We start from the raw sequence: 27,522 nt of genomic DNA on the forward strand, positions 1-27,522 counted from the left end.
TGTTTGGTACTGGGAACCGAACTAAGGGGCACGCAACCACTGAGCCCATCTCCAGCCCTATTTTGTATTTTATTTAGAGACAGGGTCTCACTGAGTTCCTTAGTTCTTTGCTTTTGCTGAGGCTGGCTTTGAACTTGCGATCCTCCTGCCTCAATCTCCTGAGCTATTGGGATTAAAGGTGTATGCCACTGCGCCCGACTTATTCCTGTTTCTTCATTGTATTTCTGTTATTCTGTTCATAGGTAGTAATTAATGGGTTCATTTTAAGTTTCCCAAAGTAATATCTCATTTAGATATATTTCTGGCTTCATCTCTTTTTGAATCTGCTAATGAATAGACTTTTTTGTCATTTCCTAAACAATATTAAAGTACAACAGGAGGATGTACATAGGTTAATACAAATACTATAGCATTTTATAGAAGGGACTTGAGTATTCTTAGATATTAGTATTTGCAGGGGGTCTTGGATACTTATGTATATTGATGTATAAATAAATAGGTTTGTTTTCCCATTACATACCCTTTGTTAATTACTAAGGAATTCCAATTAGGCTATCTTTTTGGCCCCTTTAGCAATACACTTCATGAAAGTAGTTGATATTTCCTCGTGAGAACTTATCTTGTCAGAAACTTTTTGAAGGAGCTTTTTAAATTTATGTTTATCTACAGGACACAAGTGGCATACACCTATATTCCCAGCAGCTTGGGAGGTTGAGGCAAGAGGATCATGAGTTCAAAGCCAGCCTCAGCAACTTAGTGAGACCCTGTCCCCCTAAATAAATTATGTTTTTAAAGGGTTAGGGATATGGCTCAATGGGAAGTGTCCCTGGGTTCAATTCCTGATACAAAAAAAAAAAAAATTTAGTTACAGATTTTAAAAATCATTTTAATAACTGGTAAGATTTAAATCTTCTTGACTCAGCATTCTTGTTAAAGTTTATTAATTTGGCAGTGCTTTAAAGATTATCTCCTATTTAGTTCACCTATTTTATATATATTAAACAAAACAGCTAGGCATGGTGGCATATGATTACAGTCCTCAGAAGCCTGAGGCAGAGGACTTCAAGTTCTAGGTCAGCTTCAGCAATTTAAATTGCACCACCCTGTCTCAAAAAATAAAAAGAACTGGGAATGTAGCTTAATAGTAAAGAGCCCTTACGTTCAGTCCTCAGTGCTTCTAAAAAGAAAAAGACCTTCAGTTAAGATTTTCCTTCATGCTATAGTTCTATAGTAGTTCCACAGACAAACTAAATACACTAACAAAAGTCTAGGAGGCTTTCTCTAGTCTGGCATTATCCAGTGGGTCATTCTGTGCTAATGGAAGTGTTCTTTATCAGTGCTAATGTTGAGTTGTGACTATTTTGAAATGAGGTTAGTGATTCTGAAGAACTGTATTTTTTAATTTTAATTGATTTAAATTTGACTAGCCCACCTGTGAGTAGTCAACCACAACTCTAGACTTCAAGTAATAGTATCCAGATAACCTCTGCCTCCTCTGATATGTGCTCCATGGTAATGTATTTTTATGGTTCTTTGCCATTTTGGTTGAGTTCAAACATTTACAATGCCAGCCTCCCTGGACCATTTAAGGAGTTTGAAAGAGCCTTCTCTATTTGAGCTCCTTGCTCATGAGAAGCTAGAAAATCTCTCTCATGATATCTCTAGGACCACCAGCCCACATAAAAGGTAAAAAGTATATGTTTCATGGGAGGGACCCAGATGACATCCAGGTATAAGCTAGTTACTAAGTGTCCTATAAGATACAGTTACCTTATGAGTTAAAAGACTGTGGACAAGAGTTGTGTGGTACAGGTAGTATAGTTTGCTGCCACTTGTAGTGTGGAACCTGTTTCAGATGGTCTGCATTTTAAGACATCTTCTATTCTCTTTCTTCCTCAGGCCAGTATGCTATCCTAAAGCTGAGATCTCAAGGCTTTCTGCTTCTCAGATTCGGAACCTCAATCCTGTTTTTGGAGGATCTGGACCAGCTCTTACTGGACTTCGTAATTTAGGAAATACTTGTTATATGAACTCAATATTGCAGTGCCTATGTAATGCCCCACATTTGGCTGATTATTTCAACCGAAACTGTTATCAGGATGATATTAACAGGTACTAAATGTCTTACTTTTCAGTATTGTGTGTATATATTTTGTGGTGTTTTCTATAATTCAGCATATTTCTGATACTGATCCCTGCTCCTTTTCCTATATATTTTTTTAAATTGGTATTTTATAATTGTACATAGTGGTGGGATTTGTTTTTGGAATTAGTGGCGTGCACACAATATGGCAATATAATTTGGTCATCATCACTTTCCCCTCCCTCCCTTCCTAACCCTGGGTTCCTCTCCTCTGTTCTACTGATCTCCCTTTGATTTTTATGAGATCTGTGCCCCTACTTTTTTTTTTTTTTTTTACTTCCTCCCTAGTTTCCACATATGAAAGAAAACATACAACACAATCCTTGACCTTCTCAGTTTGGCTTATTTTGTTTTATATAATGGTTCCAAGTATACTATTAAAAAGATACTCTAATCATACTTATTAATCTAGCCCATTTTGTGCTGCTCTAACAAAGTACCTGTGACTGGATAATTTATAAAGAACAGAAATTTATTGTTCTCGGTTCGGGAGATGGGATGTTTAAGATGAAGGTGGTAGCATCTCTGGTCAGGGCCTTCTTTATTTTGGTACTAGGGATTTAACCTAGGAGTGCTCTCTCTCTAGAGTCTTCCTAAGCTTGTCTAAGTTGCTGAGGCTTGCCTTGAACTTAGGATCCTCCTGTCTCAGCCTTTTGAGTTGCAGGGATTAGAGTTGTAGAATACCATAGAGTTGGTCAGGGCATTCTTATTGTGTCCTCACATAGCAGAAGGTGAAAAGACCAGAGAGGACAAACTCCTTTTGTCATGCCCTTTTCTAAGTGTACCTAATCTCATTCATGAAGGGGAGCCTTTATGGCCTCAACACCTCTTAACACTCCACCTTTGGCAACACCTGAATTTTAGAGGGGACACATTCAAACCATAGCACTTCTTACTTGGTTCCAGAAAAGATGAATTAGGAAAGGGAAAAATATCTTTATTTGTAAAGATAAGAAAGAGAAAATTCAACTCTAATAGTAAGGGACAGACAGGAAGAGAGCAGCACAAGAAAGCAGAGCCTCACTCTTATAAAACTGCAGCCTGTTGATGAGTAGGAGGAACAAGGCTTGTAGCCAAAATAAGTTGGAGGACTATTAGCAAAATAAGATTCAGATGAGTATTTGGTAATAAACCTACAAATAAATATTTTAATATAGGATTGTGGTATGTGAATAGTTTAATGTTGACATCAAGAACCCACTGTCCCTTTTAACATTTTCCTTTATTGCTTTTTTTGTAACTTTAATTTTACTTACATAGGTCAAATTTGTTGGGACATAAAGGTGAAGTGGCAGAAGAGTTTGGTATAATCATGAAAGCCCTGTGGACAGGACAGTATAGATACATCAGTCCAAAAGACTTTAAAATCACCATTGGGAAGATCAATGACCAGTTTGCAGGGTACAGCCAACAAGATTCACAAGAATTGCTTCTGTTCCTCATGGATGGACTCCATGAAGACTTAAATAAAGTAAGATTTAACTTTTCCAAGTTGCAGAGAGACTCCCTAGAGTTGCTCAGTAGCACTGTTATTTTTATAGCAATTTAAAATTCTAGTTGGTGATTTTTCAGTGACAATTTATTGAAATATAGTGAATTTGTACTAAGGCATGGAGCTACAATACAGATATATATGATGAGTGTAATACAAGTTGAGGATCCCTTACCTAATATGCTTGCTTCCTGGGGTGGTTTGGATTTTAGAATTTTGCATACATAATATACCTTGGGACTAGGGCCTCATTCTAAACACAGAATTTACTTATGTTTCATATTTACCTTATATACATAGCCTGAAGTTAATTTTACACAATATTTTTAAGTAATTTTGTGCATAAAACAGTTTCATGGTGTGTAATTTTCCACTTGTGGCAGCATGTCAGTGCTCAAAAAGTTTTGATTTTGGAGCATTTTGGCTTTTCAGGTTAGGAATTCTTGACCTGTATTTAAAAAGAAGTATATACAGTATTAGTGTTAACAGTTAGTAATGCTGAGCAGTTTGCAAATGTTAAAATAGTTGTTGTAGATACTGTCCATAACTCACATGCATTTGAAAGTAAAATCAGAAACAGATTTTGTAGAAGATTAGCTGTAGATGGGCCAAACGCCTTGATTGTATATTTATATATTATTATAAATGTTTGTTATATAGTTTGTGTATATCATTACTTTTTAAAGTAAGAATTATACCACATAACCAAATGATGCATATTTAGGTTTTTTTTTTTTTTTTTTTTTTTTTTTTTGAGGCATCTATCTCTACACAAATGACCATCCTCCATTTGTATATTGACAGCTTCAACTGTCATCTCTTTTTTCGGATAACTTTGGGATAGCCATTGTTACCAGTGCACACATACACATGTGTTTGAATATATATACACATATTTGTGTATGTTCTTGTTTATGAAGCTGGAACAATGAAATTACATTTCTCTAGTTATAGCCCTGATTCCCAGCTACATGTGGGTTATCTTCTCTTTTCAAAACCAGACTTATGATAAAGTAGGTTTATTGCAGCTGGAATTACTTTTTGCTGTAATTGCCAGAACTACAAATGTTTTAAATCTGCAGTGTTTTTGTTTAACTTTATTCTTTCAATTTTATATTTAAATGTAATCTTATAGGTACTAATAGTCTAAATAATCTTGTTTCCAGGCTGATAATCGGAAGAGACATAAAGAAGAAAATAATGATCATCTCGACGACTTTAAAGCTGCAGAACATGCTTGGCAGAAACATAAGCAGCTCAATGAGTCTATTATTGTTGCACTTTTTCAGGGTCAGTTCAAATCCACAGTACAGTGCCTCACCTGTCACAAAAAATCTAGGACATTTGAGGCCTTCATGTATTTATCTCTACCACTAGCATCCACAAGTAAATGTACATTACAGGTAAGAAAGAGAGAAAATGATTTGTTGGGTAAAAATGTCATTTGTATACTTAGAGATGTACATTTTTTAGCGATTTATGTCTGGCCATCATCTCTGTAAACATTTTATGGAAAGAATTAGAAATTTCCATTTTTTAACGGTACCTTTTTTAAGAATTGATAATGATTTTTAAAGTTTTGGGTTTTTGTTTTGCATTGCTGGAGATAAAACCCAGGCCTTGAACATGCTAAGCACATGCTTTACCTGTATGCCCAGCTCTAGAAGTTTTAATTTGGAAAATTGTATATTGACTTCACCTTAGATCTACTTTTTATGAGTGTGTGCTTTACATGGGAATATCAGATATTTTTGTTTTCACACAACAGCAGTGTGATTTATATAATAGTTTGTTGATACTATTAGTCTTAACTTCCTCTAGAACATCATATCCTCCAATCAAGTCTTTCCTGGCCCATCAGGTGCAGGTTAAAGGTCTTCCTGTTTGTCATCATGACCCACAGCACTTTTCATTTCATCGTAAATAGCCCTCACTGTGCTGTGATTCTGTTCACTGGAGTATGTTCCTCACCCAATTTGGTTGGAATTTTGTTCAAGGTTATTATTGTATCTGGGGCCTACAGAATGAATTAGTGAAGAGATGCTCTCTGGTGCTATGTGAAGACATTAATTATTGAGTATCTGCTACTTGTTTTTTTCACTAGGATTGCCTTAGATTATTTTCCAAAGAAGAAAAACTCACAGATAACAACAGATTTTACTGCAGTCATTGCAGAGCTCGACGGGATTCTCTAAAAAAGATAGAAATCTGGAAGTTGCCACCTGTGCTTTTAGTGCATCTGAAACGGTAAAAGGGAAATTTTTTCTATCTGTTCAGTAAAACATAGATGAAGGAATTCAAAGTCCTATGTAATTTACACTTATTATACTGGCTACAAAGGAAACATGCCAAAAGAAGGTTGTCTGGCTGGGGCAGCTCTAGGGTAATAAAGTAGAAATGAGGCCAGAATACAATATTGTTACTTCATGTAGTTCCATGTGATTTCACTTTTTAAAAATGAATGAAACTAAATTGTTAAATCAAGTGAAAATGTATAAAAATACATGTTATACAGTATACTTCTAACACAAATTAGCAGGTCAAAATTAACATTCCAGCAGTGAGCATTTACAGATTGAATCATGTTTTTAAAAAGGAAATAACATGATTTTTTTTTTAGAAGTGTAATTTTAAAAGTGAAATATGTTGGTAATGTTAAGTGTAGACTGTTTTGTCCAAATCTTTCTAACTAATGAAAAAGATCTGGTTCAACAGTGGAGGGAATGATGGTAAAAGATGTAAAAACACATACCAGATCTTTTGCTCTGACTCCTTGGTCTTTTGATAACTTTTGAGCTGGTTTTATGAAAAACTAAAGGATGTTTTATCTTTTTATTGAGAAAAATAATTTTTGTTTCAAAGAAAGCATTTCTGTATTGAAGATTCTTAGTTATTAATGTTAATTTCAAGATTGATGTGTTCATATTTCTCTTGTACAGTTTTTCTAACAAAATTTGTCCACTGCCCCTTTTTCTTGAAGATTGTAGAGGTATAAACATTCTATAAATGACTACAGATTTGTTCTGAACATATTTGAGTGCTGATATTCTTAGAGGGTATTCAAAAGTACATACAGTTCAGAAATTTCATTTTAAAAAATAATGCCGGGTCCAGTGGTACATGCTTGTAATCCCAGATACTCAGGAGGCTGAAACACAAGGATTGCAAGTTCACAGCAAGCCTCAGCACTTTAATGAGGCCCTTAGCAACTTAGCAAGACCTTGTCCCAAAGTAAAACATAAAACGGGCTGGGGATGTGGATCAATGGTTTCTAAGTGCCCCTGGGTTCAGTCTCTGAAACCAAAAGAATAAAAAAGTAATGCCGGGACATGGCTCAGTGGTAGAGCACTTGCCTAGCACACATGAAGCTCTGAGCACCACAAAAAATTAATTCTAAAATAACCATATTACACCAACCAAAACATCAGTACTTGGGGTATTTAAAAAGAGCAGAGTATGCAAGAATAATGGGAATGTCATTATTTTAATCACCAGTCTGCCCACAGTCACTTTGTAACTGTAGTGTCCCCTAAAGTACAAGTTTAAATCTAGAGCAGCTCTCCTCAATCTTCCTGTCTGCTTTTGTGGTGATTAGTGTTCTGAGCATGCAGTCCTCTGTAGAGGACTTACATAACAATTGTAGCTAGTCAGTGGATCAAGGGATTGAAATGAGGACCTGTTATTCTGTCACTTTGGACATGTTATTTAATATCTGCAACTTCAGTTTCCTTATTAGTAAAATGGAAATGAAACAAATATTTTTAATAGGTCCTTTCTCTCCTGAGTCTTTACATTTGAAATGGACTTTGTGGTCAGGGGTAAAAATCTGGATATTAAATGAGTAAGGATTCATGCTGATGTCTTTCTCTAGCAGTGTAATTCCTGTAATGTTTTGTTCTGCAGTTTTTCCTATGATGGCAGGTGGAAGCAAAAATTACAGACATCTGTGGACTTCCCTTTAGAAAATCTTGACTTGTCACAGTATGTTATTGGTCCAAAGAACAATTTGAAGAAATATAATTTGTTTTCTGTTTCAGTAAGTATCTTTTTAAACTAAAAACTTGTTGTTGTTTCTTTAAGCAGATTAATAGGAGTTTCAAGCGGCTCTTACCTCATAGGAGAGTAAGAACAGCATAAACATTTGCAAGTGACATTTTAAATAGCCATTCAATTTTCATTTATGCTCTGTCTTGTTTGGCACAGAATCACTACGGTGGGCTGGATGGAGGCCACTACACTGCCTATTGTAAAAATGCAGCAAGACAGCGGTGGTTTAAATTTGATGATCATGAAGTTTCTGATATCTCCGTTTCTTCTGTGAAGTCTTCAGCAGCTTATATTCTCTTTTATACTTCATTGGGACCACGAGCAACTGATGTAGCCACATAAGGAGGTATAGGTTATGAGTTAGTTAAATTGTAAAAGGTTCAGTCAACAACTTTTGAAATGCTTACAAAGGTAATGGATAGCTAGCTGCAGCTGGTTATTTAGAGGAATTCTAGGAAAGTGGGAGCTGTGTTACTAGCACTATATAATTCAGGTCAGTGCTATTATCAAAAAACTGACAAATAATATTTAACAAGTATCACAGTAAGCATCCCTTACCAGGTACTCTTTATTTCAAAACAACTTTTTTAGTCTGCTCCAAAGTTAAAATACTTAACTAGCTAAGCATTATTATTGTACTGATCTGAAAACCATTATAACCTTCATTTTCCTTTTCACTGTTATGGCCTTTTCACATTTCTAATCCCAGCTTGATCTACTATGAGTACTCTAGGATGATGTAAAGCAAATAGGAATGTATATGTACATATTTATTGCACACTTGCACATCAATGTACATAGTTTAACATGGTCCTTTTGTGAACCCTAGAACTCAGAAGATTGCTGTTTTTATTTGTTACTTCTTTTTGTTCTTTTTGGCCTATTCTGAGTAACAGCAGTGCTTTCTTAGGGAAATGACAGGGCAAAGCTATTTTTCTGTTGGCTTTGGGCTGTATTTGTGCACTAAATCTTTATTCTAAAAGAATAAATGGAAACTTTCTTTAATTTTTTAAAATAAGAATTTCATTTACACCTACATTAAAATCTTATTGAGAAAAATAATTGAAAACCCTCTATGTGTTCTGTCTTTAATGTTATCAATATAGGAGAGTAGAAACATAGATTTTACACACACACACACCCTCATCCTACCAGACTAACTCTAAATTTAGTTCACTTGTCCTGATTTCTTGCTTTAATATGGCACCAGAGCTACAGATAGAGAATTCTTAAGTACTATCAAGAGTAGAATTAAAGTGAAAAGGTAGGAGTCAGACCTGATTGCAGAGTAAACTGCAATAATGAACCACATCTTTTCAGAGTGATATATTAAAAATGATAAAGGAGCTTAGACAGCATTTATCTCAGGGACTTAGTTGCTACAAATGAAGTCAATAAAAGCACTTCATATAGAAAAGTTTCTAAGATTCTAAAAGTGCTTTTGAAAAAAATGTCACCATTAGCTCTCAAGGAGAAGATGAAAGCAAGGGTTTCCAGTGATAAAATTGACAACTTTTCATATTCTTTAATTAGTTGAGAAGACTTACAGATTTTTGACTAAATTATTATGTCAATTAAATATTTTACCATCATGTGTTTTAGCTCAGAGCCATTAGAATAGAAACACAAAAGTTTATTGTGTGTACCAGGGATAGAACCCAGGTTTCACACCTGCTATCAAGTGCTCAGCCATTGAGCTACACATAGCTTGGTCATGAGCAAAAATTATTTGTTTAGCTCCATGCAGTATCTTTGGAAAAAAAAATTACTGAATATATGTAATTATGAGGTATTTTACGATAGAAATCCCCAGTAATAAACAAATTTTGAAACCTGAACTCAGTATGTAATCTGCAGTGCTTTAAAGCTCTCCACTGTTAGCATTTCATGCTTTTTTTCAATGAACCAGGACCCATCTTTTGTGTATAACTTTTCAGATAAGACTGAAAAATGTTAGTGATGCAGTTACGTTAGTTGTAGTAGTTTTAATGACAAAGCAAAACTTAACTACCAGTTTCTGATTGCTTGTTTTGCATTTTCCAGGAAACATTATTTTCCTAGCTCTTGCATTTTTGTACTGGTTTTGAAAAGGGCTGGCAGCTATAGAACAGGAGATATGCTGTAGCGGTTTGCACAGAAGTTTCTGGAATCTCACGGACTCTTGTGTCATCAAAGCTATACCAGGCCTGGGTAACTGAGTTCTTGCAGAAAGCAGTGTAGTGGCCACCATCCAGATCACCAAAGTGGTTCTAGGGAAGGAAGGAATGTCAGACTTAGTATTGACTTGCTAGTGCTCTAACTACTAAAACAAAAACAATAGGGCCAAGTAAACTGTTAAAATTGTCCCTTATACTTAATTAAAAGGACATAATTTTGTTAAGTCATACACACAGCCTGTGACTGCTGCTATATTGTTTTTCACTTCACTGGAATTGCTTACATGTTGTGCCCAGTGACTGTTTTAACAAAATCTGTGAATGAAATAGAATAGTGTATGAGAACATTTGATCAATATGTATCAGTTGATACATATTATTTATCAGTTAACACAATGTACTTTGAACATTAAAGGAAGTTTTTAAAGTAAGTGACAAGGTAATTTTTACTAAATGAACTTATAGTTTAAGGACAGGCTCAAACATAAAGACATATAACATTGGAATCAGACATATAAGCAACTGCTTATTATCACAGCACAATTTGAGGGAGATGTGCATGAAACAACCACCTCTATCACTTAGGGTGCAAAAAAGAACTTGTCCCATCCTTATTATCCATGTCTTTCTTAAGCCAGCAGAGGATTACATGAAACAAATACACTGAATAACCTTACTTCCAAGAACATAGTATGATGTAGAACAGGGATTGGCAAACCACTGCCCGTGGCCACACCTAACGAGATGCCTGTTCTCACATCACCCATGAATTAAGAATAGATTGTATATTTTTATATGGTTAAAATAAGTCCAAATAACAATATTTTGTCACATTTGAAAATTACATGAAATTGAAATTTCAGTGTTCTTAAATAAAGTTTTATGGGAACACAGCAATGCTCATTTGTTTGTTTTACAGTGGCTCCTTTAATGCTACAATAGTAAATTTGAATTGCTGGAACAGAAACCATATGATGTGTAAGGCCTAAAAGGTTAATAGTATCTAGAGCCTTTTACAGAGTAAGTTTGCCAACCCCAACATAGAAAAAAATGGATTTTTGTAGCCAATTCCAAATGTGAATTCAGGGATAATATTATACAGAGACCTTAGAATAATTATTTAACCTTGCTGAGCTTTAATTCTGCATCTTGTAACATGAATATTAGACTATTAGCCTTGTATAACTATTGTCAGATACGTATTATAGAACTAGCTCAGAAGAGGTACTTAAATTCATGTCTCTTTAGACCTTCCTCTTCTGCACCTTTCCCCTTACATAGAAACATCCCTCAACTGACAGTTACAACATCTTTCTGGTCCTGGTCCTTTTAAGTTCAACGTGATGGGAGAAAGTAAACTATCTTTCTTGACTTCCATTTCTAGCACTTACTTAAGTCAGACAGCTAGTCCAAAAAGCCTATTCCAAAACTTGTAAAGGATGCTGGATTGAAAAAAAAAAAAAAAGTAGATACCCTTTGAAAAGTATAGCTGACTTGAAAGATAGTATAGTGAGGGTAATTCCCAGGAGCCCAAAACAAAAAATTACAAAGTAGCATGATGCCTTGTGCCTGTGACTGCCTGAAAATAAAGACAGTTCCTGGTCTCTGGGGTTAGATGGCCATTCAGGAAATTTAGAGGTAATGTCTTAGGCCCTTGCCAGGTGAGAAGTTGGCTTGATATCTATACACAAAGCCAGAGAGAGAGATTTACCTTCAATGAAAGGGTAAACTTGGGGGTGGGGATCAACCTTCTAATGCTTCTGTTAGCTTGGAGTCTGGGTACAGATAATAAAAGTCATTCCTGAGAATTTATTACCATAGACTTACCTTCTTACCAGTTTGGAATTCAAATTTACATTACCTGTACTGTCTGGGAATCCTGACATTTAAAATGAAAAGTATTTCTCAGGTGCTTAACCTGGAAAATATTTCCAGACTGACGGATCTTAACTCAGGCTAACTAAGATACCAATATAGAAAACCACAATGGAAAACAAAACCCAATGAAGTTGAGCTCACAGTTCAAATAATGGAACATACAAGGAAACAGTTCACTATGAATAAGTCAGAAGGCAACAAATATCTAGATTAAACCCCCAAAGGACTTTAGATAATAGATTATCAAAATGAAGACTATAAATAAATATATTTTAATATTATTAAAGACATTTAAGAGAAGGAAATTAACTTTAAAAAGCTAAGCAACTTTCAGAAACCAAATTAAAATACTTAAAAATTAGTGGACAGGCCTGGCACAATGGTGCACACCTGTAATCCCAGCAGCTTGGGAGGCTAAGGAGCTTCATGAGTTCAAAGCCGGCCTCAGCAACTTGGCGAGGCACTAAGCAACTCAGTGAGACCCTGTCTCAAAAAAATAAGAAGGGCTGAGGATGTAGCTCAGTGGCTAAATGTCTCTCAAAAAATAAAATAGTGGACAGGCCATGCATGGTGATACACATGTAATTCCAGCAACTTGGAAGGCTGAGGCAGGAAGATGGCAAGTTCAAGGTTGGCGGTGCAGTTTAGTAAAAGACTGTCTCAAAACAAAGTAAAGTGGAACTAGGGATTTAGCTCAGTGGTAGAGTGCCTCTGGGTTCAAAACCCAGTATTTGCAGGAGGGAAAAGAGGAAAAAAAAGGAGAGAATGAATACATACAAAAATTAAGCTGTGAAAATGACCATGCATGGAGTAATGATAGGAAAATATGGGTTAAGAAGCATGGCATTATGTATAATTAATTAGAACAAAATTTTTTAAATGGGGAAAAAAAGCATGGCAAAATGGATGAAAAAAGTTATTTGTAATAAAATGTCTAGGAGGGAAAGGCAGAATATAGGAACAAGGCAATATTAAAAGTGATGATAGCTAAAAACTATTAACAAAAGACATTAATTTTCAAATTGAGGAAGTGTAATGAGCCAGAGATAAATAATACTGCAGATCGAGGCAAGGAGAAAAACCTTAAAAGCAACCAGAAAGAAAAGACAGGTTACTCACACCCAAAAATGACATATTGCTGGTAGAAGTTCTTTGGCAGCCAGAGAAACCAAAAAAACAAAATAGCTTCAAAATGATGAAGGAAAATTAACTTATTTCAGAGCTAGATTTCTAATTGAATTATTCAGCAATGAAAAGTAACCTAAAGGCTTTTTCAAAGACTTGATATAAAAGGATAAAAGAGCCTCACTGAAAAGTCTGCTAAAATATGTGCCACATATATAAACAAAATTGAATAAAGGGGGAAAAATAAGAGGAATGATTAGCAAAAAAGACTAATAACACTACTGGCAAATACAAACCAACATGAACTGGATAAATAATGTCTCCTTGGAGGCATAAAAAAAAAAAAAACTAAAATGCTAGAAAACAATAATAGTGTTCAGTGACCAGAATTACAAAAATGTTCTCAGATCCTTCCATTTGTTTGGGAGGAATAAAAGACCTTGGTTAACTTTAAGCTTTAAGTATGGAATCCATAGCTTCTAGGGTAATTGCTAAAGAATCAAAATGTGTAACTTCCAAAGTTGTAGAGGAAAAATAGTCTAAAGAAAGCTTTATCAACTTAGTAGCAGTCAAAAAATATGAGGAAATAACTAGAAATAAAGCACAAAAGATGACTAAAACCAACCCAACTTTATCACTAGTTGAAATATATGGAAATAAACTAAGCAGACCACTGACTAGGTTTTAAAACTTAAGTTCTATATACTTTATAATATATATAACTCAGAAAAGGCTAAATTTAAAGGGATGACCTGTAATTCCAGTCACTCAGGAGGCTGAGGCAGGAGGATCACAAGTTCAACGCCAACCTCAGCAACTTAGCAAGACCTTGTCTCAAAAATAAAAAAGACGGGGATGTGGCTTATGGTAGAGTGCCTCTGGGTTTGAACCCCAGAATCAAAAAATTTAAATATATATATAAAAATGCTGATCCAGGGACTGGGATTGTGGCTCAGCGGTAGAGCGCTCGCCTAGCATGGGCAGGACCCAGGTTTGATCCTCAGCACCACATAAAAATAAAGGCATTGTGTTGTGTCCAACTACACCTAAAAAATAAATATTTTTTTTAAAAATGCTGATCCATAATGGGAGAGCATGGGAAGAATGGAGGAACTTTGATTGGACAAAGGGGAGGGAGAGAGGAGAGGAGGCATGGGGTAGGAAAGATGGTGGAATGAGATGGACATCATTACCCTAGGTACATGTATGAGTGCACATATGGTACAATACTACATTGTGTACAACCAAAGAAATGAAAAGTTGTGCAATTGTGTACTATGAATCAAAATGCATTTTGCTCTCATATATACCTCATTAGAATACAAAAATCTAAAAAATAAAGTAAATGATATTTATATAGTAAATATTACATATACTCTAAAAAAGGAAAAGAAAACATTAATAACTATAATAAAGGGATGGGAAAAAGATGTAGTAAATATACTACTGAGGCGGAACTGTGACCACCGACAGAAAAGGCCCAGTGGCCTGCGGAGGGACAGAGCTTCCAATCACTCCTGCAAGGTAGGCGGGCCTGCGACCCACCAGCAGAAGAGGAGCAGCGGCCTGCTGAGAGGCAGAGCCGCCCCCTCCCCCTGCGCCGGCAAGGTAGACGGAACTGTGACCACCCACAGAGCAGGCCCAGCAGCCTGCTGAGGGGCAGAGCCGCCCCCCACCCCCCGCGCCTGCCAGGTAGGCGGAACTGTGACCACCGACAGAAAAGGCCCAGTGGCCCGGGGAGGGGCAGAGCTTCCAATCACTCCTGCAAGGTAGGCGGGCCTGCGACCCACCGGCAGAAGAGGAGCAGCGGCCTGCTGAGAGGCAGAGCCGCCCCCTCCCCCCGAGCCTGCAAGGTAGACGGAACTGTGACCACCAACAGAACAGGCCAGACCTGCAACCGACACACAGAACAGGCCCAGTGGCCTGAGGAAGGGTAGAGCCGCCCCCCCCCCCGGCGCCTGCAAGGTAGGCGGACCTGCGACCCACTGGCAGAACAGCCCCAGAGGCCTGCAGAGGGGCAGTGCCGCTGCCTGCGCCTGCAAAGTAGGCAGAACTGCGACCACCGACAGAACAAGCCTAGCGGCCCGCAGAGGGACAGAGCCGCCGCCCGCGCCTCCAAGGTAGGCGGACCTGCTACCGACCGGCAGAGCAGGCCCAGCGGCCTGCCGACGTGGTAGGCACATTGCCCCAATTGGAGGAGGGGCAGAGCCGCCGCCCGCGCCTGCGAGAGAGACTTTGCAACTATACAAGACCAATATAAATATATAGGGGGAAAATTCAATAGCACAACAGTTTCACCAAGTAGAAAGGAATGCGAACAGTATGAAGAGACAAGGAAAGAAAGGACCACAAGCAATGCAGGTCAACTCAATGTTAGAAGAGGTAATAGCTACAGCAGATGGAATGTCAGATAAAGAATTCAGGATATACATGCTTCAGATGATCTGGAGTCTCAAGGAAGACATCAGACAGCAAAATCAGACAATGAAAGATCACTTCAACAATGAATTACATAAACAAATCCAAGAAGCAAAAGATCAACTATACAGGGAGATAGAGGTTATAAAAAACAAACAAACAGAAATCCTAGAAATGCAGGAAGCAATAAACCAACTTAAAAACTCAATTGAGAATACTACCAGCAGAGTAGAACACTTAGAAGATAGAACATCAGACAATGAAGACAAAGTATTTCAACTTGAAAAGAACATAGACAGCTCAGCAAGACTGTTAAGAAACCATGAGCAGAACATCCAAGAAATATGGGATAACATCAAGAGACCAAATTTAAGAGTCATTGGGATACAGGAAGGGACAGAGTTTCAAACCAAAGGAATGAGCAATCTATTCAGTGAAATAATAAGAGAAAACTTCCCAGACTTGAAGAATGAGACAGAATCCCAAATCCTAGAAGCCTACAGGACGCCGAATGTGCAAAATCATAAGAGACCCACACCTAGACACATTATAATGAAGATGCCCAAACATACAGAATAAGGAGAGAACTTTAAAAGCTACAAGAGAAAGGAAGCAGATCACATTTAGGGGTAAGCCAATCAGGATAACAGCTGATCTTTCAACACACACTCTGAAAGCTAGAAGATCCTGGAATAACATATTTCAAACACTGAAAGAAAATGGGTTCCAACCAAGAATTGTGTTTCCAGCGAAATTAAGCTTCAGGATGGAAGATGAAATTAAAACCTTCCACGATAAACAAAAGTTAAAAGAATTTGCAGCTAGGAAACCATCTCTTCAAAACATCCTTGGCAAAACATTACAGGAAGAGGAAATGGAAAATAACAATGAAAACCAACAGTGGGAGGTAGGACAGTAAAGGGGGGGAAAATAATCAAAGAGGAAAACAAACCATGTTTAGTAACATAAATAAACAAATATGGCTGGAAGAACAACACATATCTCAATAATAACCCTAAATGTTAATGGCTTAAACTCACCAATCAAGAGACACAGGCTAGTAGAATGGATCACAAAACAAGACCGAACAATATGCTGCCTACAGGAGATGCATTTGATAGGAAAAGACATACATAGGCTAAAGGTGAAAGGTTGGGAAAAATCATATCACTAATATGGACTTCGGAAACAAGCAGGAGTGTCCATACTCATATCAAATAAAATAGATTTCAAGCCAAAGTTAATCAAAAGGGATAAAGAGGGACACTACATACTGCTTAAGGGAACCATACACCAACAAGACATAACAATAATAAATATATATGCCGATCATTATGTGAAAGATGGCGGCGAGGGGAGTGCATTACCCCCGTGTGCTGCTTCACTGTGTGGGAGTATGACAAGTCAGGACGGCTAAAGGATATCTTGTTAGGAATTTCCAGCAATAGTGGGGTGCGCCGGAACCTGGAGGAAGGATTTCCATTGCACGAGGATCGGCTACGGGGACTCAAAGGCGAGAGGTTTGTCGCACGGAGGGTAACTGCTTATTCAGCAAATCGCCCCGCGGCTAGAGTCTGCAAGGCGCGCTGGGATAGAGACGCAGGGTTACAGCGCTGCAGTTTCTGCCAGACGCGCAAGCACCGCACTCAGGGCTGAATTCTGGGTTCGAGACGGGGAAGGAAGCGGTCCATCTCGGTTCTCCACACCGGTCAGACCACAGAGGAGGCCAGCAGCCACCATGTTGGTAAACTGACGTCACCACACCTGTTTTTGACTGACCGCAGCTCATTCAGCCATAGAACAGGTAATTTCAGGCTGCAATTCGCCTGCGGCTTGCAGACAGATTGCTAGGGTTCAGCGCCTGGGGGCTTCTTAAAATCTGATCTTATCGGAGTGAACACGGAGCGCGGGGCGGCCAAGTCCCGGCTCCCGGAACCGTCCCGGAACCGCCCTGGCTCCGGGCTGCGGAGCCTGCGGAGGCTGCTTCTTGGACCCTGCTAATATCAGAGCAAACACGAAACACCAAGAAGCCGAATTCCAGCTCCCGGAACTGAGCCCGCGGGGACTGCTTCTTGGAGCTTACACTTATAGGAGCTTACACCGAGCACAGAGCGGCCGAGTTCCGGCTCCCGGAACCGTCCCGGAACCGCCCTGGCTCAGGGCTGCGGAGCCCGCGGAGGCTGCTTCTTGGACCCTGCTACTATCAGAGCATACACCAAACACTAAGCGGCCGAATTCCGGCTCCCGGAACTGAGCCCGCGGGGGCTGCTTCTTGGAGCCTACACTTATAGGAGCTTACACCGAGCACGGAGCGGCCGAGTTCCGGCTCCCGGAACTTCCCTGGACCGGGGCTAGGAGCCCGCGGAAACTGTGTCTCGGTCCGGGTCCTGCTGAGGGCAGGTCAGGACTCACCCATTGCTTGGGTTGCCTGGCAAGGGGAACGAAATGCTGCCATTCGCATAGGATACCAACATGGCAGAGATCTGATGTCAGCAGAAAGCGGTGGAGGAGAGATCTTCATCAATACCAGCGGTGACATAAGCAGTTGGTCTTCTGGTAAGGGGGGTGAGGCTCAGTCACCCGAGTCTCCTCAATTTGTCCTCGAGCCGGAGGGAAGGAGCCGGGCCGCCGCCAGCCCCCGGAGCAGGCCCAGCGGCTCGCCAGCGTGGTGACCGCGTGACCCCAATTGGAGAGGGGGCGGAGCGGAGCCGCCACCCACACCCGCCAGGTGGGCAGACCCACGACCCAGTAGTACATGGGCGTGGTAGGAGGGGCAGGGCAGAGCCGCCCTTCGCGCTTGCAAGGTAAACAGACCTGTGACAGCCTGGCGGGTCAGGCCCAGTGGCCTGCCAGTGTGGTACACACGTCACCCCAACTCGAGTAGGGGCAGAGCAGATCCTTATCCCACGCCCGGATCAGGCCCTGCCGGTGTGGTGGTCACGTGACCCCAATTGGAGTGGGGGTGGAGCGGAACCGCCACCCGTGCCCGCAGGGTGAGCAGACCAGTGATCAACCTGCAGATCAGGCCCAGGGGTCCGCAGGCGTGGTAGGAGGGGCAGGGCAGATCCGCCGCCCGCGCCTTCAAGGTAGGCAGACCTACAACAGACCGGCGGATCAGGCCCAGGAGCCTGCCGGCGGGGTACAAACACCACCCTAATTGGAGTAGTGACAGAGCAGAGTCGCCTCCCTTGCCAGGAACAGACCCAGCATCCTGCAGGCGGGGTAGTCACGACACCCCAATTGGAGTAGGGGCAAAGCAGAGCCTCCACTCGTGCCCGAAAGGTGGGCAGATCTGCGACCGACCAGCAGGACAGGCCCAGTGGCCTGCTGGTACGACAGACACGTCACCCCAATTGGAGTAGGGGCAGAACAGAGCCGCCACCAGCTCCCAGAACAGGCCCAGTGACCTGCCGGCGTGGTAGCCACGACACCCCAATTGGAATAAGGAGAGAGCAGAGCCGCCGCCCGCACCTGCAGGAAAGATACGCAAGCAGTATGAAAAGACAAGGAAAGAAAGGACCACAAGCAATGCAGGTCAACGCAACTTTAGAAGAGGTAACAGCTGCAGCAGATGGAATGTCAGATAAAGAATTCAGGATATACATGCTTCAGATGATCTGGAGTATCAAGGAAGACATTAAACAGCAAAATCAGACAATGAAAGATCACTTCGACAACGAATTACGCAAACAAATCCAGGAAGCAAAGGATCAACTATACAGGGAGATAGAGGTTATAAAAAACAAGCAATCAGAAATCCTAGAAATGCAGGAAGCAATAAACCAACTTAAAAACTCAATGGAGAATACTACCAACAGAGTAGAACACTTAGAAGATAGAACATCAGACAATGAAGACAAAGTATTTCAACTGGAAAAGAACATAGACAGCTCAGCAAGACTGTTAAGAAACCATGAGCAGAACATCCAAGAAATATGGGATAACATTAAGAGACCAAACTTAAGAGTCATTGGGATACAGGAAGGTACAGAGCTCCAAACCAAAGGAATGAGCAGTCTATTCCATGAAATAATACAAGAAAACTTCCCAGACTTGAAGAATGAGACAGAATCCCAAATCCTAGAAGCCTACAGGACGCCGAATGTGCAAAATCATAAGAGATCCACACCTAGACACATTATAATGAAGATGCCCAACATACAGAATAAGGAGAGAATTTTAAAAGCTACAAGAGAAAGGAAGCAGATTACATTTAGGGGCAAGCCAATCAGGATAACAGCTGATCTTTCAACACAGACTCTGAAAGCTAGAAGATCCTGGAATAACATATTTCAAACACTGAAAGATAATGGGTTCCAACCAAGAATTGTGTATCCAGCGAAATTAAGCTTCAGGATGGAGAATGAAATTAAAACCTTCCACGATAAACAAAAGTTTAAAGAATTCGCAGCTAGAAAACCATCTCTTCAAAACATCCTAGCCAAAGTATTACAGGAAGAGGAAATGGAAAATAACAATGAAAACCAACAGTGGGAGGTAGGACAGTAAAGGGGGGGGGGAAACAATCAAAGAGGAAAACAAACAATGTTTAGTAACAGAAATAAACAAATATGGCTGGAAGAACAACCCATATCTCAATAATAACCCTAAATGTTAATGGCTTAAACTCACCAATTAAGAGACACAGGCTAGTAGAATGGATCACAAAACAAGACCCAACAATATGCTGCCTACAGGAGACGCATTTGATAGGAAAAGACATACATAGGCTGAAGGTGAAAGGTTGGGAAAAATCATATCACTCATATGGACTTCGGAAACAAGCAGGCGTGTCCATACTCATATCAAATAAAATAGATTTCAAGCCAAAGTTAATCAAAAGAGATAAAGAGGGACACTACATACTGCTTAAGGGAACCATACACCAACAAGACATAACAATCATAAATATTTATGCCCCAAACAATGGTGCAGCTATGTTCGTCAAACAAACTCTTCTCAAGTTCAAGAGTCTAATAGACCACCACACCATAATCATGGGAGACTTCAACACACCTCTCTCGCCACTGGACAGATCTTCCAAACAAAAGTTGAATAAGGAAACTATAGAACTCAATAACACTATTAATAACCTAGACCTAATTGACATATATAGAGTATACCACCCAACATCAAGCAGTTACACTTTTTTCTCAGCAGCACATGGATCCTTCTCAAAAATAGATCATATATTATGTCACAGGGCAACTCTTAGACAATATAAAGGAGTAGAGATATTACCATGCATCTTATCTGATCATAATGGAATGAAACTGAAAATCAACGATAAAAGAAGGAAGGAAAAAGCATACATCAATTGGAGAATGAACAATAGGTTACTGAATGATCAATGGGTTATAGAAGACATCAAGGAGGAAATTAAAAAATTCTTAGAGATAAATGAAAACACAGACACAACATATCGGAATCTATGGGACACATTGAAAGCAGTTCTAAGAGGAAAATTCATTGCTTGGAGTTCATTCCTTAAAAAAAGAAAAAACCAACAAATAAATGATCTCATACTTCATCTCAAAATCCTTGAAAAAGAAGAGCAAAACAACAGCAAAAGAAGTAGAAGGCAAGAAATAATTAAAATCAGAGCTGAAATTAATGAAATCGAAACAAAAGAAACAATTGAAAAAATTGACAAAACTAAAAGTTGGTTCTTTGAAAAAATAAACAAAATCGACAGACCCTTAGCGATGCTAGTGAAGAGAAGAAGAGAGAGAACTCAAATTACTAGCATACGGGATGAAAAAGGCAATATCACAACAGACACTTCAGAAATACAGAAGATAATCAAAAACTATTTTGAATCCTTATACTCCAATAAATTAGAAGATAGTGAAGGCATAGATAAATTTCTTAAGTCATATGATCTGCCCAGATTGAGTCAGGAGGATATAGAAAACCTAAACAGACCAATATCAATTGAGGAGATAGAAGAAACCATCAAAAGACTACCAACTAAGAAAAGCCCAGGTCCCGATGGGTATACAGCAGAATTTTACAAAACCTTTAAAGAAGAACTAATACCAATACTTTTCAAGCTACTTCAGGAAATAGAAAAGGAGGGAGAACTTCCAAATTCATTCTATGAGGCCAACATCACCCTGATACCTAAACCAGACAAAGACACTTCAAAGAAAGAAAACTACAGACCAATATCTCTAATGAACCTAGATGCAAAAATCCTCAATAAAATTCTGGCGAATCGGATACAAAAACATATAAAAAAAATTGTACACCATGATCAAGTAGGATTCATCCCTGGGATGCAAGGCTGGTTCAATATACGGAAATCAATAAATGTTATTCACCACATCAATAGACTTAAAAATAAGAACCATATGATCATCTCGATAGATGCGGAAAAAGCATTTGACAAAGTACAGCATCCCTTTATGTTCAAAACTCTAGAAAAACTAGGGATAACAGGAACATACCTCAATATTGTAAAAGCAATCTATGCTAAGCCTCAGGCTAGCATTATTCTGAATGGAGAAAAACTGAAGGCATTCCCTCTAAAATCTGGAACAAGACAGGGATGCCCTCTCTCTCCACTTCTCTTCAACATAGTTCTCGAAACACTGGCCAGAGCAATTAGACAGACGAAAGAAATTAAAGGCATAAAAATAGGAAAAGAAGAAATTAAATTATCACTATTTGCAGATGATATGATTCTATATCTAGCAGACCCAAAAGGCTCTACAAAGAAACTATTAGAGCTAATAAATGAATTCAGCAAAGTGGCAGGATTTAAAATCAACACGCATAAATCAAAGGCATTCCTGTATATCAGCGACAAATCCTCTGAAATGGAAATGAGGACAACCACTCCATTCAAAATATCTTCAAAAAAAATAAAATACTTGGGAATCAACCTAACAAAAGAGGTGAAAGACTTATACAATGAAAACTACAGAACCCTAAAGAGAGAAATAGAAGAAGATCTTAGAAGATGGAAAAATATACCCTGTTCATGGATAGGCAGAACTAACATCATCAAAATGGCGATATTACCAAAAGTTCTCATAGGTTTAATGCAATGCCAATCAAAATCCCAATGGCATTTCTTGTAGAAATAGAGAAAGCAATCATGAAATTCATATGGAAAAATAAAAGACCCAGAATAGCAAAAACAATGCTAAGCAAGAAGTGTGAATCAGGCGGTATAGCGATACCAGACTTCAAACTATACTACAGAGCAATAGTAACAAAAACAGCATGGTACTGGTACCAAAACAGGCGTGTGGACCAATGGTACAGAATAGAGGACACAGAAACCAATCCACAAAACTACAACTATCTTATATTTGATAAAGGGGCTAAAAGCATGCAATGGAGGAAGGATAGCATCTTCAACAAATGGTGCTGGGAAAACTGGAAATCCATATGCAACAAAATGAAACTGAATCCCTTTCTCTCGCCATGCACAAAAGTGAATTCAAAATGGATCAAGGAACTTGATATCAAATCAGAGACGCGCCGTCTGATAGAAGAAAAAGTTGGCTACGATCTACAGTCGGTGGGGTCGGGCTCCAAATTCCTCAATAGGACACCCATAGCACAAAAGTTAATAACTAGAATCAACAAATGGGACTTACTCAAACTAAGAAGTTTTTTCTCAGCAAAAGAAACAATAAGAGAGGTAAATAGGGAGCCTACATCCTGGGAACAAATCTTTACTCCTCACACTTCAGATAGAGCCCTAATATCCAGAGTATACAAAGAACTCAAAAAATTAGACAATAAGAGAACAAACAACCCAATCAACAAATGGGCCAAGGACCTGAACAGACACTTCACAGAGGAGGACATACAGTCAATCAACAAGTACATGAAAAAATGCTCAACATCTCTAGCTGTCAGAGAAATGCAAATCAAAACCACCCTAAGATACCATCTCACTCCAGTAAGATTGGCAGCCATTAGGAAGTCAAACAACAACAAGTGCTGGCGAGGATGTGGGGAAAAGGGTACACTTGTACATTGCTGGTGGGACTGCAGATTGGTGCAGCCAATTTGGAAAGCAGTATGGAGATTTCTTGGAAAGCTGGGAATGGAGCCACCATTTGACCCAGCTATTCCCCTTCTTGGTCTATTCCCTAAAGACCTAAAAAGAGCATGCTACAGGGACACTGCTACATCGATGTTCATAGCAGCACAGTTCACAATAGCAAGACTGTGGAACCAACCTAGATGCCCTTCAATAGACGAATGGATAAAAAAAATGTGGCATTTATACACAATGGAGTATTACTCTGCATTAAAAAATGACAAAATCATAGAATTTACAGGGAAATGGATGGCATTAGAGCAGATTATGCTAAGTGAAGCTAGCCAATCCCTAAAAAACAAATGCCAAATGTCTTCTTTGATATAAGGAAAGTAGCTAAGAACAGAGTAGGGACGAAGAACAGGAGAAGAAGATTAACATTTAACAGGGATGAGAGGTGGGAGGGAAAGGGAGAGAGAAGGTAAATTGCTCGGTAATGGAAGGAGACCCTCAGGGTTATACAGTGGAGGGGGTAGAGAGAGAGGAGGGGAGGGGAGGGGAGAGGTGGGGAGGGGGGAGCGTGGATGATGGGAAAGGCAGCGGAGCACAACAGACACTAGTATGGCAATTTGTAAATCAATGGATGTGTAACTGATGTGAATCTGCAATCTGTGTATGGGGTGAAGGTGGGAGTTCATAACCCACTAGAATCAAAGTGTGGAATATGATATGTCAAGAAATTTGTAATGTTTTGAACAACCCACAATAAAATTAAAAAAAAAATAATAAAAAAAAATAAATAAATAAATAAAATAAAATAAATATATATGCCCCAAACAATGGTGCAGCTATGTTCATCAAACAAACTCTTCTCAAGTTCAAGAGTCTAATAGACCACCATACAATAATCATGGGAGACTTCAACACACCTCTCTCGCCACTGGACAGATCTTCCAAACAAAAGTTGAAAAAGGAAACTATAGAACTCAATAACACAATTAATAACCTAGACCTAATTGACATATATAGAATATACCACCCAACATCAAGCAGTTACACTTTTTTCTCAGCAGCACATGGATCCTTCTCAAAAATAGATCATATATTATGTCACAGGGCAACTCTTAGACAATATAAAGGAGTAGAGATAATACCATGCATCCTATCTGATCATAATGGAATGGAACCGAAAATCAATGAAAAGGAAGGAAAAAGAATAAATCACTTGGAGAATGAACAATAGGTTATTGAATGATCAATGGGTTATAGAAGACATCAAGGAGGAAATTAAAAAATTCTTAGAGATTAATGAAAACACAGACACAACATATCGGAATCCATGGGACACATTGAAAGCAGTTCTAAGAGGAAAATTCATTGCTTGGAGTTCATTCCTTAAAAAAAGAAAAAACCAACAAATAAATGATCTCATACTTCATCTCAAAATCCTAGAAAAAGAAGAGCAAAACAACAGCAAAAGAAGTAGAAGGCAAGAAATAATTAAAATCAGAGCTGAAATTAATGAAATCGAAACAAAAGAAACAATTGAAAAAATTGACAAAACTAAAAGTTGGTTCTTTGAAAAAATAAACAAAATCGACAGACCCTTAGCGATGCTAGCGAAGAGAAGAAGAGAGAGAACTCAAATTACTAACATACGGGATGAAAGAGGCAATATCACAACAGACACTTCAGAAATACAGAAGATAATCAAAAATTATTTTGAATCCTTATACTCCAATAAATTAGAAGATAGTGAAGGCATCGATAAATTTCTTAAGTCATATGATCTGCCCAGATTGAGTCAGGAGGATATAGACAACCTAAACAGACCAATATCAATCGAGGAAATAGAAGAAACCATCAAAAGACTACCAACTAAGAAAAGCCCAGGACCGGATGGGTATACAGCAGAGTTTTACAAAACCTTTAAAGAGGAACTAATACCAATACTTTTCAAGCTACTTCAGGAAATAGAAAAAGAGGGAGAACTTCCAAATTCATTCTACGAGGCCAACATCACCCTGATACCTAAACCAGACAAAGACACTTCAAAGAAAGAAAACTACAGACCAATATCTCTAATGAACCTAGATGCAAAAATCCTCAATAAAATTCTGGCGAATCGGATACAAAAACATATCAAAAAAATTGTGCACCATGATCAAGTAGGATTCATCCCTGGGATGCAAGGCTGGTTCAATATACGGAAATCAATAAATGTTATTCACCACATCAATAGACTTAAAAATAAGAACCATATGATCATCTCGATAGATGCGGAAAAAGCATTCGACAAAGTACAGCATCCCTTTGTGTTCAAAACTCTAGAAAAACTAGGGATAACAGGAACATACCTCAATATTGTAAAAGCAATCTATGCTAAGCCTCAGGCTAGCATCATTCTGAATGGAGAAAAATTGAAGGCATTCCCTCTAAAATCTGGAACAAGACAGGGATGCCCTCTCTCACCACTTCTGTTCAACATAGTTCTTGAAACACTGGCCAGAGCAATTAGACAGACGAAAGAAATTAAAGGCATCAAAATAGGAAAAGAAGAACTAAAATTATCACTATTTGCAGATGACATGATTCTATACCTAGCAGACCCAAAAGGGTCTACAAAGAAACTATTAGAGCTAATAAATGAATTCAGCAAAGTGGCAGGATATAAAATCAACACGCATAAATCAAAGGCATTCCTGTATATCAGCGACAAATCCTCTGAAATGGAAATGAGGACAACCACTCCATTCATAATATCTTCAAAAAAAATAAAATACTTGGGAATCAACCTAACAAAAGAGGTGAAAGACTTATACAATGAAAACTACAGAACCCTAAAGAGAGAAATAAAAGAAGATCTTAGAAGATGGAAAAATATACCCTGTTCATGGATAGGCAGAACTAACATCATCAAAATGGCGATATTACCAAAAGTTCTCTATAGGTTTAATGCAATGCCAATCAAAATCCCAATGGCATTTCTTGTAGAAATAGAGAAAGCAATCATGAAATTCATATGGAAAAATAAAAGACCCAGAATAGCAAAAACAATGCTAAGCAGGAAGTGTGAATCAGGCGGTATAGCGATACCAGACTTCAAACAATACTACAGAGCAATAGTAACAAAAACAGCATGGTACTGGTACCAAAACAGGCGGGTGGACCAATGGTACAGAATAGAGGACACAGAAACCAATCCACAAAACTACAACTATCTTATATTTGATAAAGGGGCTAAAAGCATGCAATGGAGGAAGGATAGCATCTTCAACAAATGGTGCTGGGAAAACTGGAAATCCATATGCAACAAAATGAAGCTGAATCCCTTTCTCTCGCCATGCACAAAAGTGAATTCAAAATGGATCAAGGAGCTTGATATCAAATCAGAGACGCGCCGTCTGATAGAAGAAAAAGTTGGCTACGATCTACAGTCGGTGGGGTCGGGCTCCAAATTCCTCAATGGGACACCCATAGCACAAAAGTTAATAACTAGAATCAACAAATGGGACTTACTGAAACTAAAAAGTTTTTTCTCAGCAAAAGAAACAATAAGAGAGGTAAATAGGGAGCCTACACCCTGGGAACAAATCTTTACTCCTCACACTTCAGATAGAGCCCTAATATCCAGAGTATACAAAGAACTCAAAAAATTAGACAATAAGAGAACAAACAACCCAATCAACAAATGGGCCAAGGACCTGAACAGACACTTCTCAGAGGAGGACATACAGTCAATCAACAAGTACATGAAAAAATGCTCAACATCTCTAGCTGTCAGAGAAATGCAAATCAAAACCACCCTAAGATACCATCTCACTCCAGTAAGATTGGCAGCCATTAGGAAGTCAAACAACAACAAGTGCTGGCGAGGATGTGGGGAAAAGGGTACACTTGTACATTGCTGGTGGGACTGCAGATTGGTGCAGCCAATTTGGAAAGCAGTATGGAGATTTCTTGGAAAGCTGGGAATGGAGCCACCATTTGACCCAGCTATTCCCCTTCTCGGTCTATTCCCTAAAGACCTAAAAAGAGCATGCTACAGGGACACTGCTACATCGATGTTCATAGCAGCACAGTTCACAATAGCAAGACTGTGGAACCAACCTAGATGCCCTTCAATAGATGAATGGATAAAAAAAATGTGGCATTTATACACAATGGAGTATTACTCTGCATTAAAAAATGACAAAATCATAGAATTTACAGGGAAATGGATGGCATTAGAGCAGATTATGCTAAGTGAAGCTAGCCAATC

General features: G+C 38.8%; 2 protein-coding genes across 3 annotated transcripts in view; one reads left to right on the top strand and one right to left on the bottom strand.

Annotated features, from left to right (window-relative positions):
* Usp8 (ubiquitin specific peptidase 8) overlaps window positions 1-8,754 on the top strand; it is a 58,130-nt gene extending 49,376 nt beyond the window's left edge. For both annotated transcript variants that reach the window (XM_046461109.2, XM_046461110.2), the window contains 6 exons: window positions 1,900-2,112; window positions 3,404-3,614; window positions 4,802-5,038; window positions 5,740-5,882; window positions 7,539-7,671; window positions 7,839-8,754. In XM_046461109.2, coding sequence (XP_046317065.1) covers window positions 1,900-2,112; window positions 3,404-3,614; window positions 4,802-5,038; window positions 5,740-5,882; window positions 7,539-7,671; window positions 7,839-8,024 — 1,123 coding nt within the window. In that variant the 3' untranslated portion in view covers window positions 8,025-8,754. The remainder of the gene's footprint in view (window positions 1-1,899; window positions 2,113-3,403; window positions 3,615-4,801; window positions 5,039-5,739; window positions 5,883-7,538; window positions 7,672-7,838) is intronic.
* Window positions 8,755-9,593: 839 nt separating this feature from the next.
* Window positions 9,594-27,522, bottom strand: part of Usp50 (ubiquitin specific peptidase 50) — a 45,773-nt gene continuing 27,844 nt past the window's right edge. Inside the window, exon 7 of the mRNA XM_046461111.2 lies at window positions 9,594-9,931. Coding sequence (XP_046317067.1) covers window positions 9,740-9,931 — 192 coding nt within the window. The 3' untranslated portion in view covers window positions 9,594-9,739. The remainder of the gene's footprint in view (window positions 9,932-27,522) is intronic.

Source organism: Marmota monax, unplaced genomic scaffold, assembly GCF_021218885.2.
Source record: "Marmota monax isolate L192 unplaced genomic scaffold, Marmota_monax_Labrador192_F-V1.1 WCK01_AAM20220418_F8-fsc00001, whole genome shotgun sequence".
Taxonomy (NCBI): Eukaryota; Metazoa; Chordata; class Mammalia; order Rodentia; family Sciuridae; genus Marmota; species Marmota monax.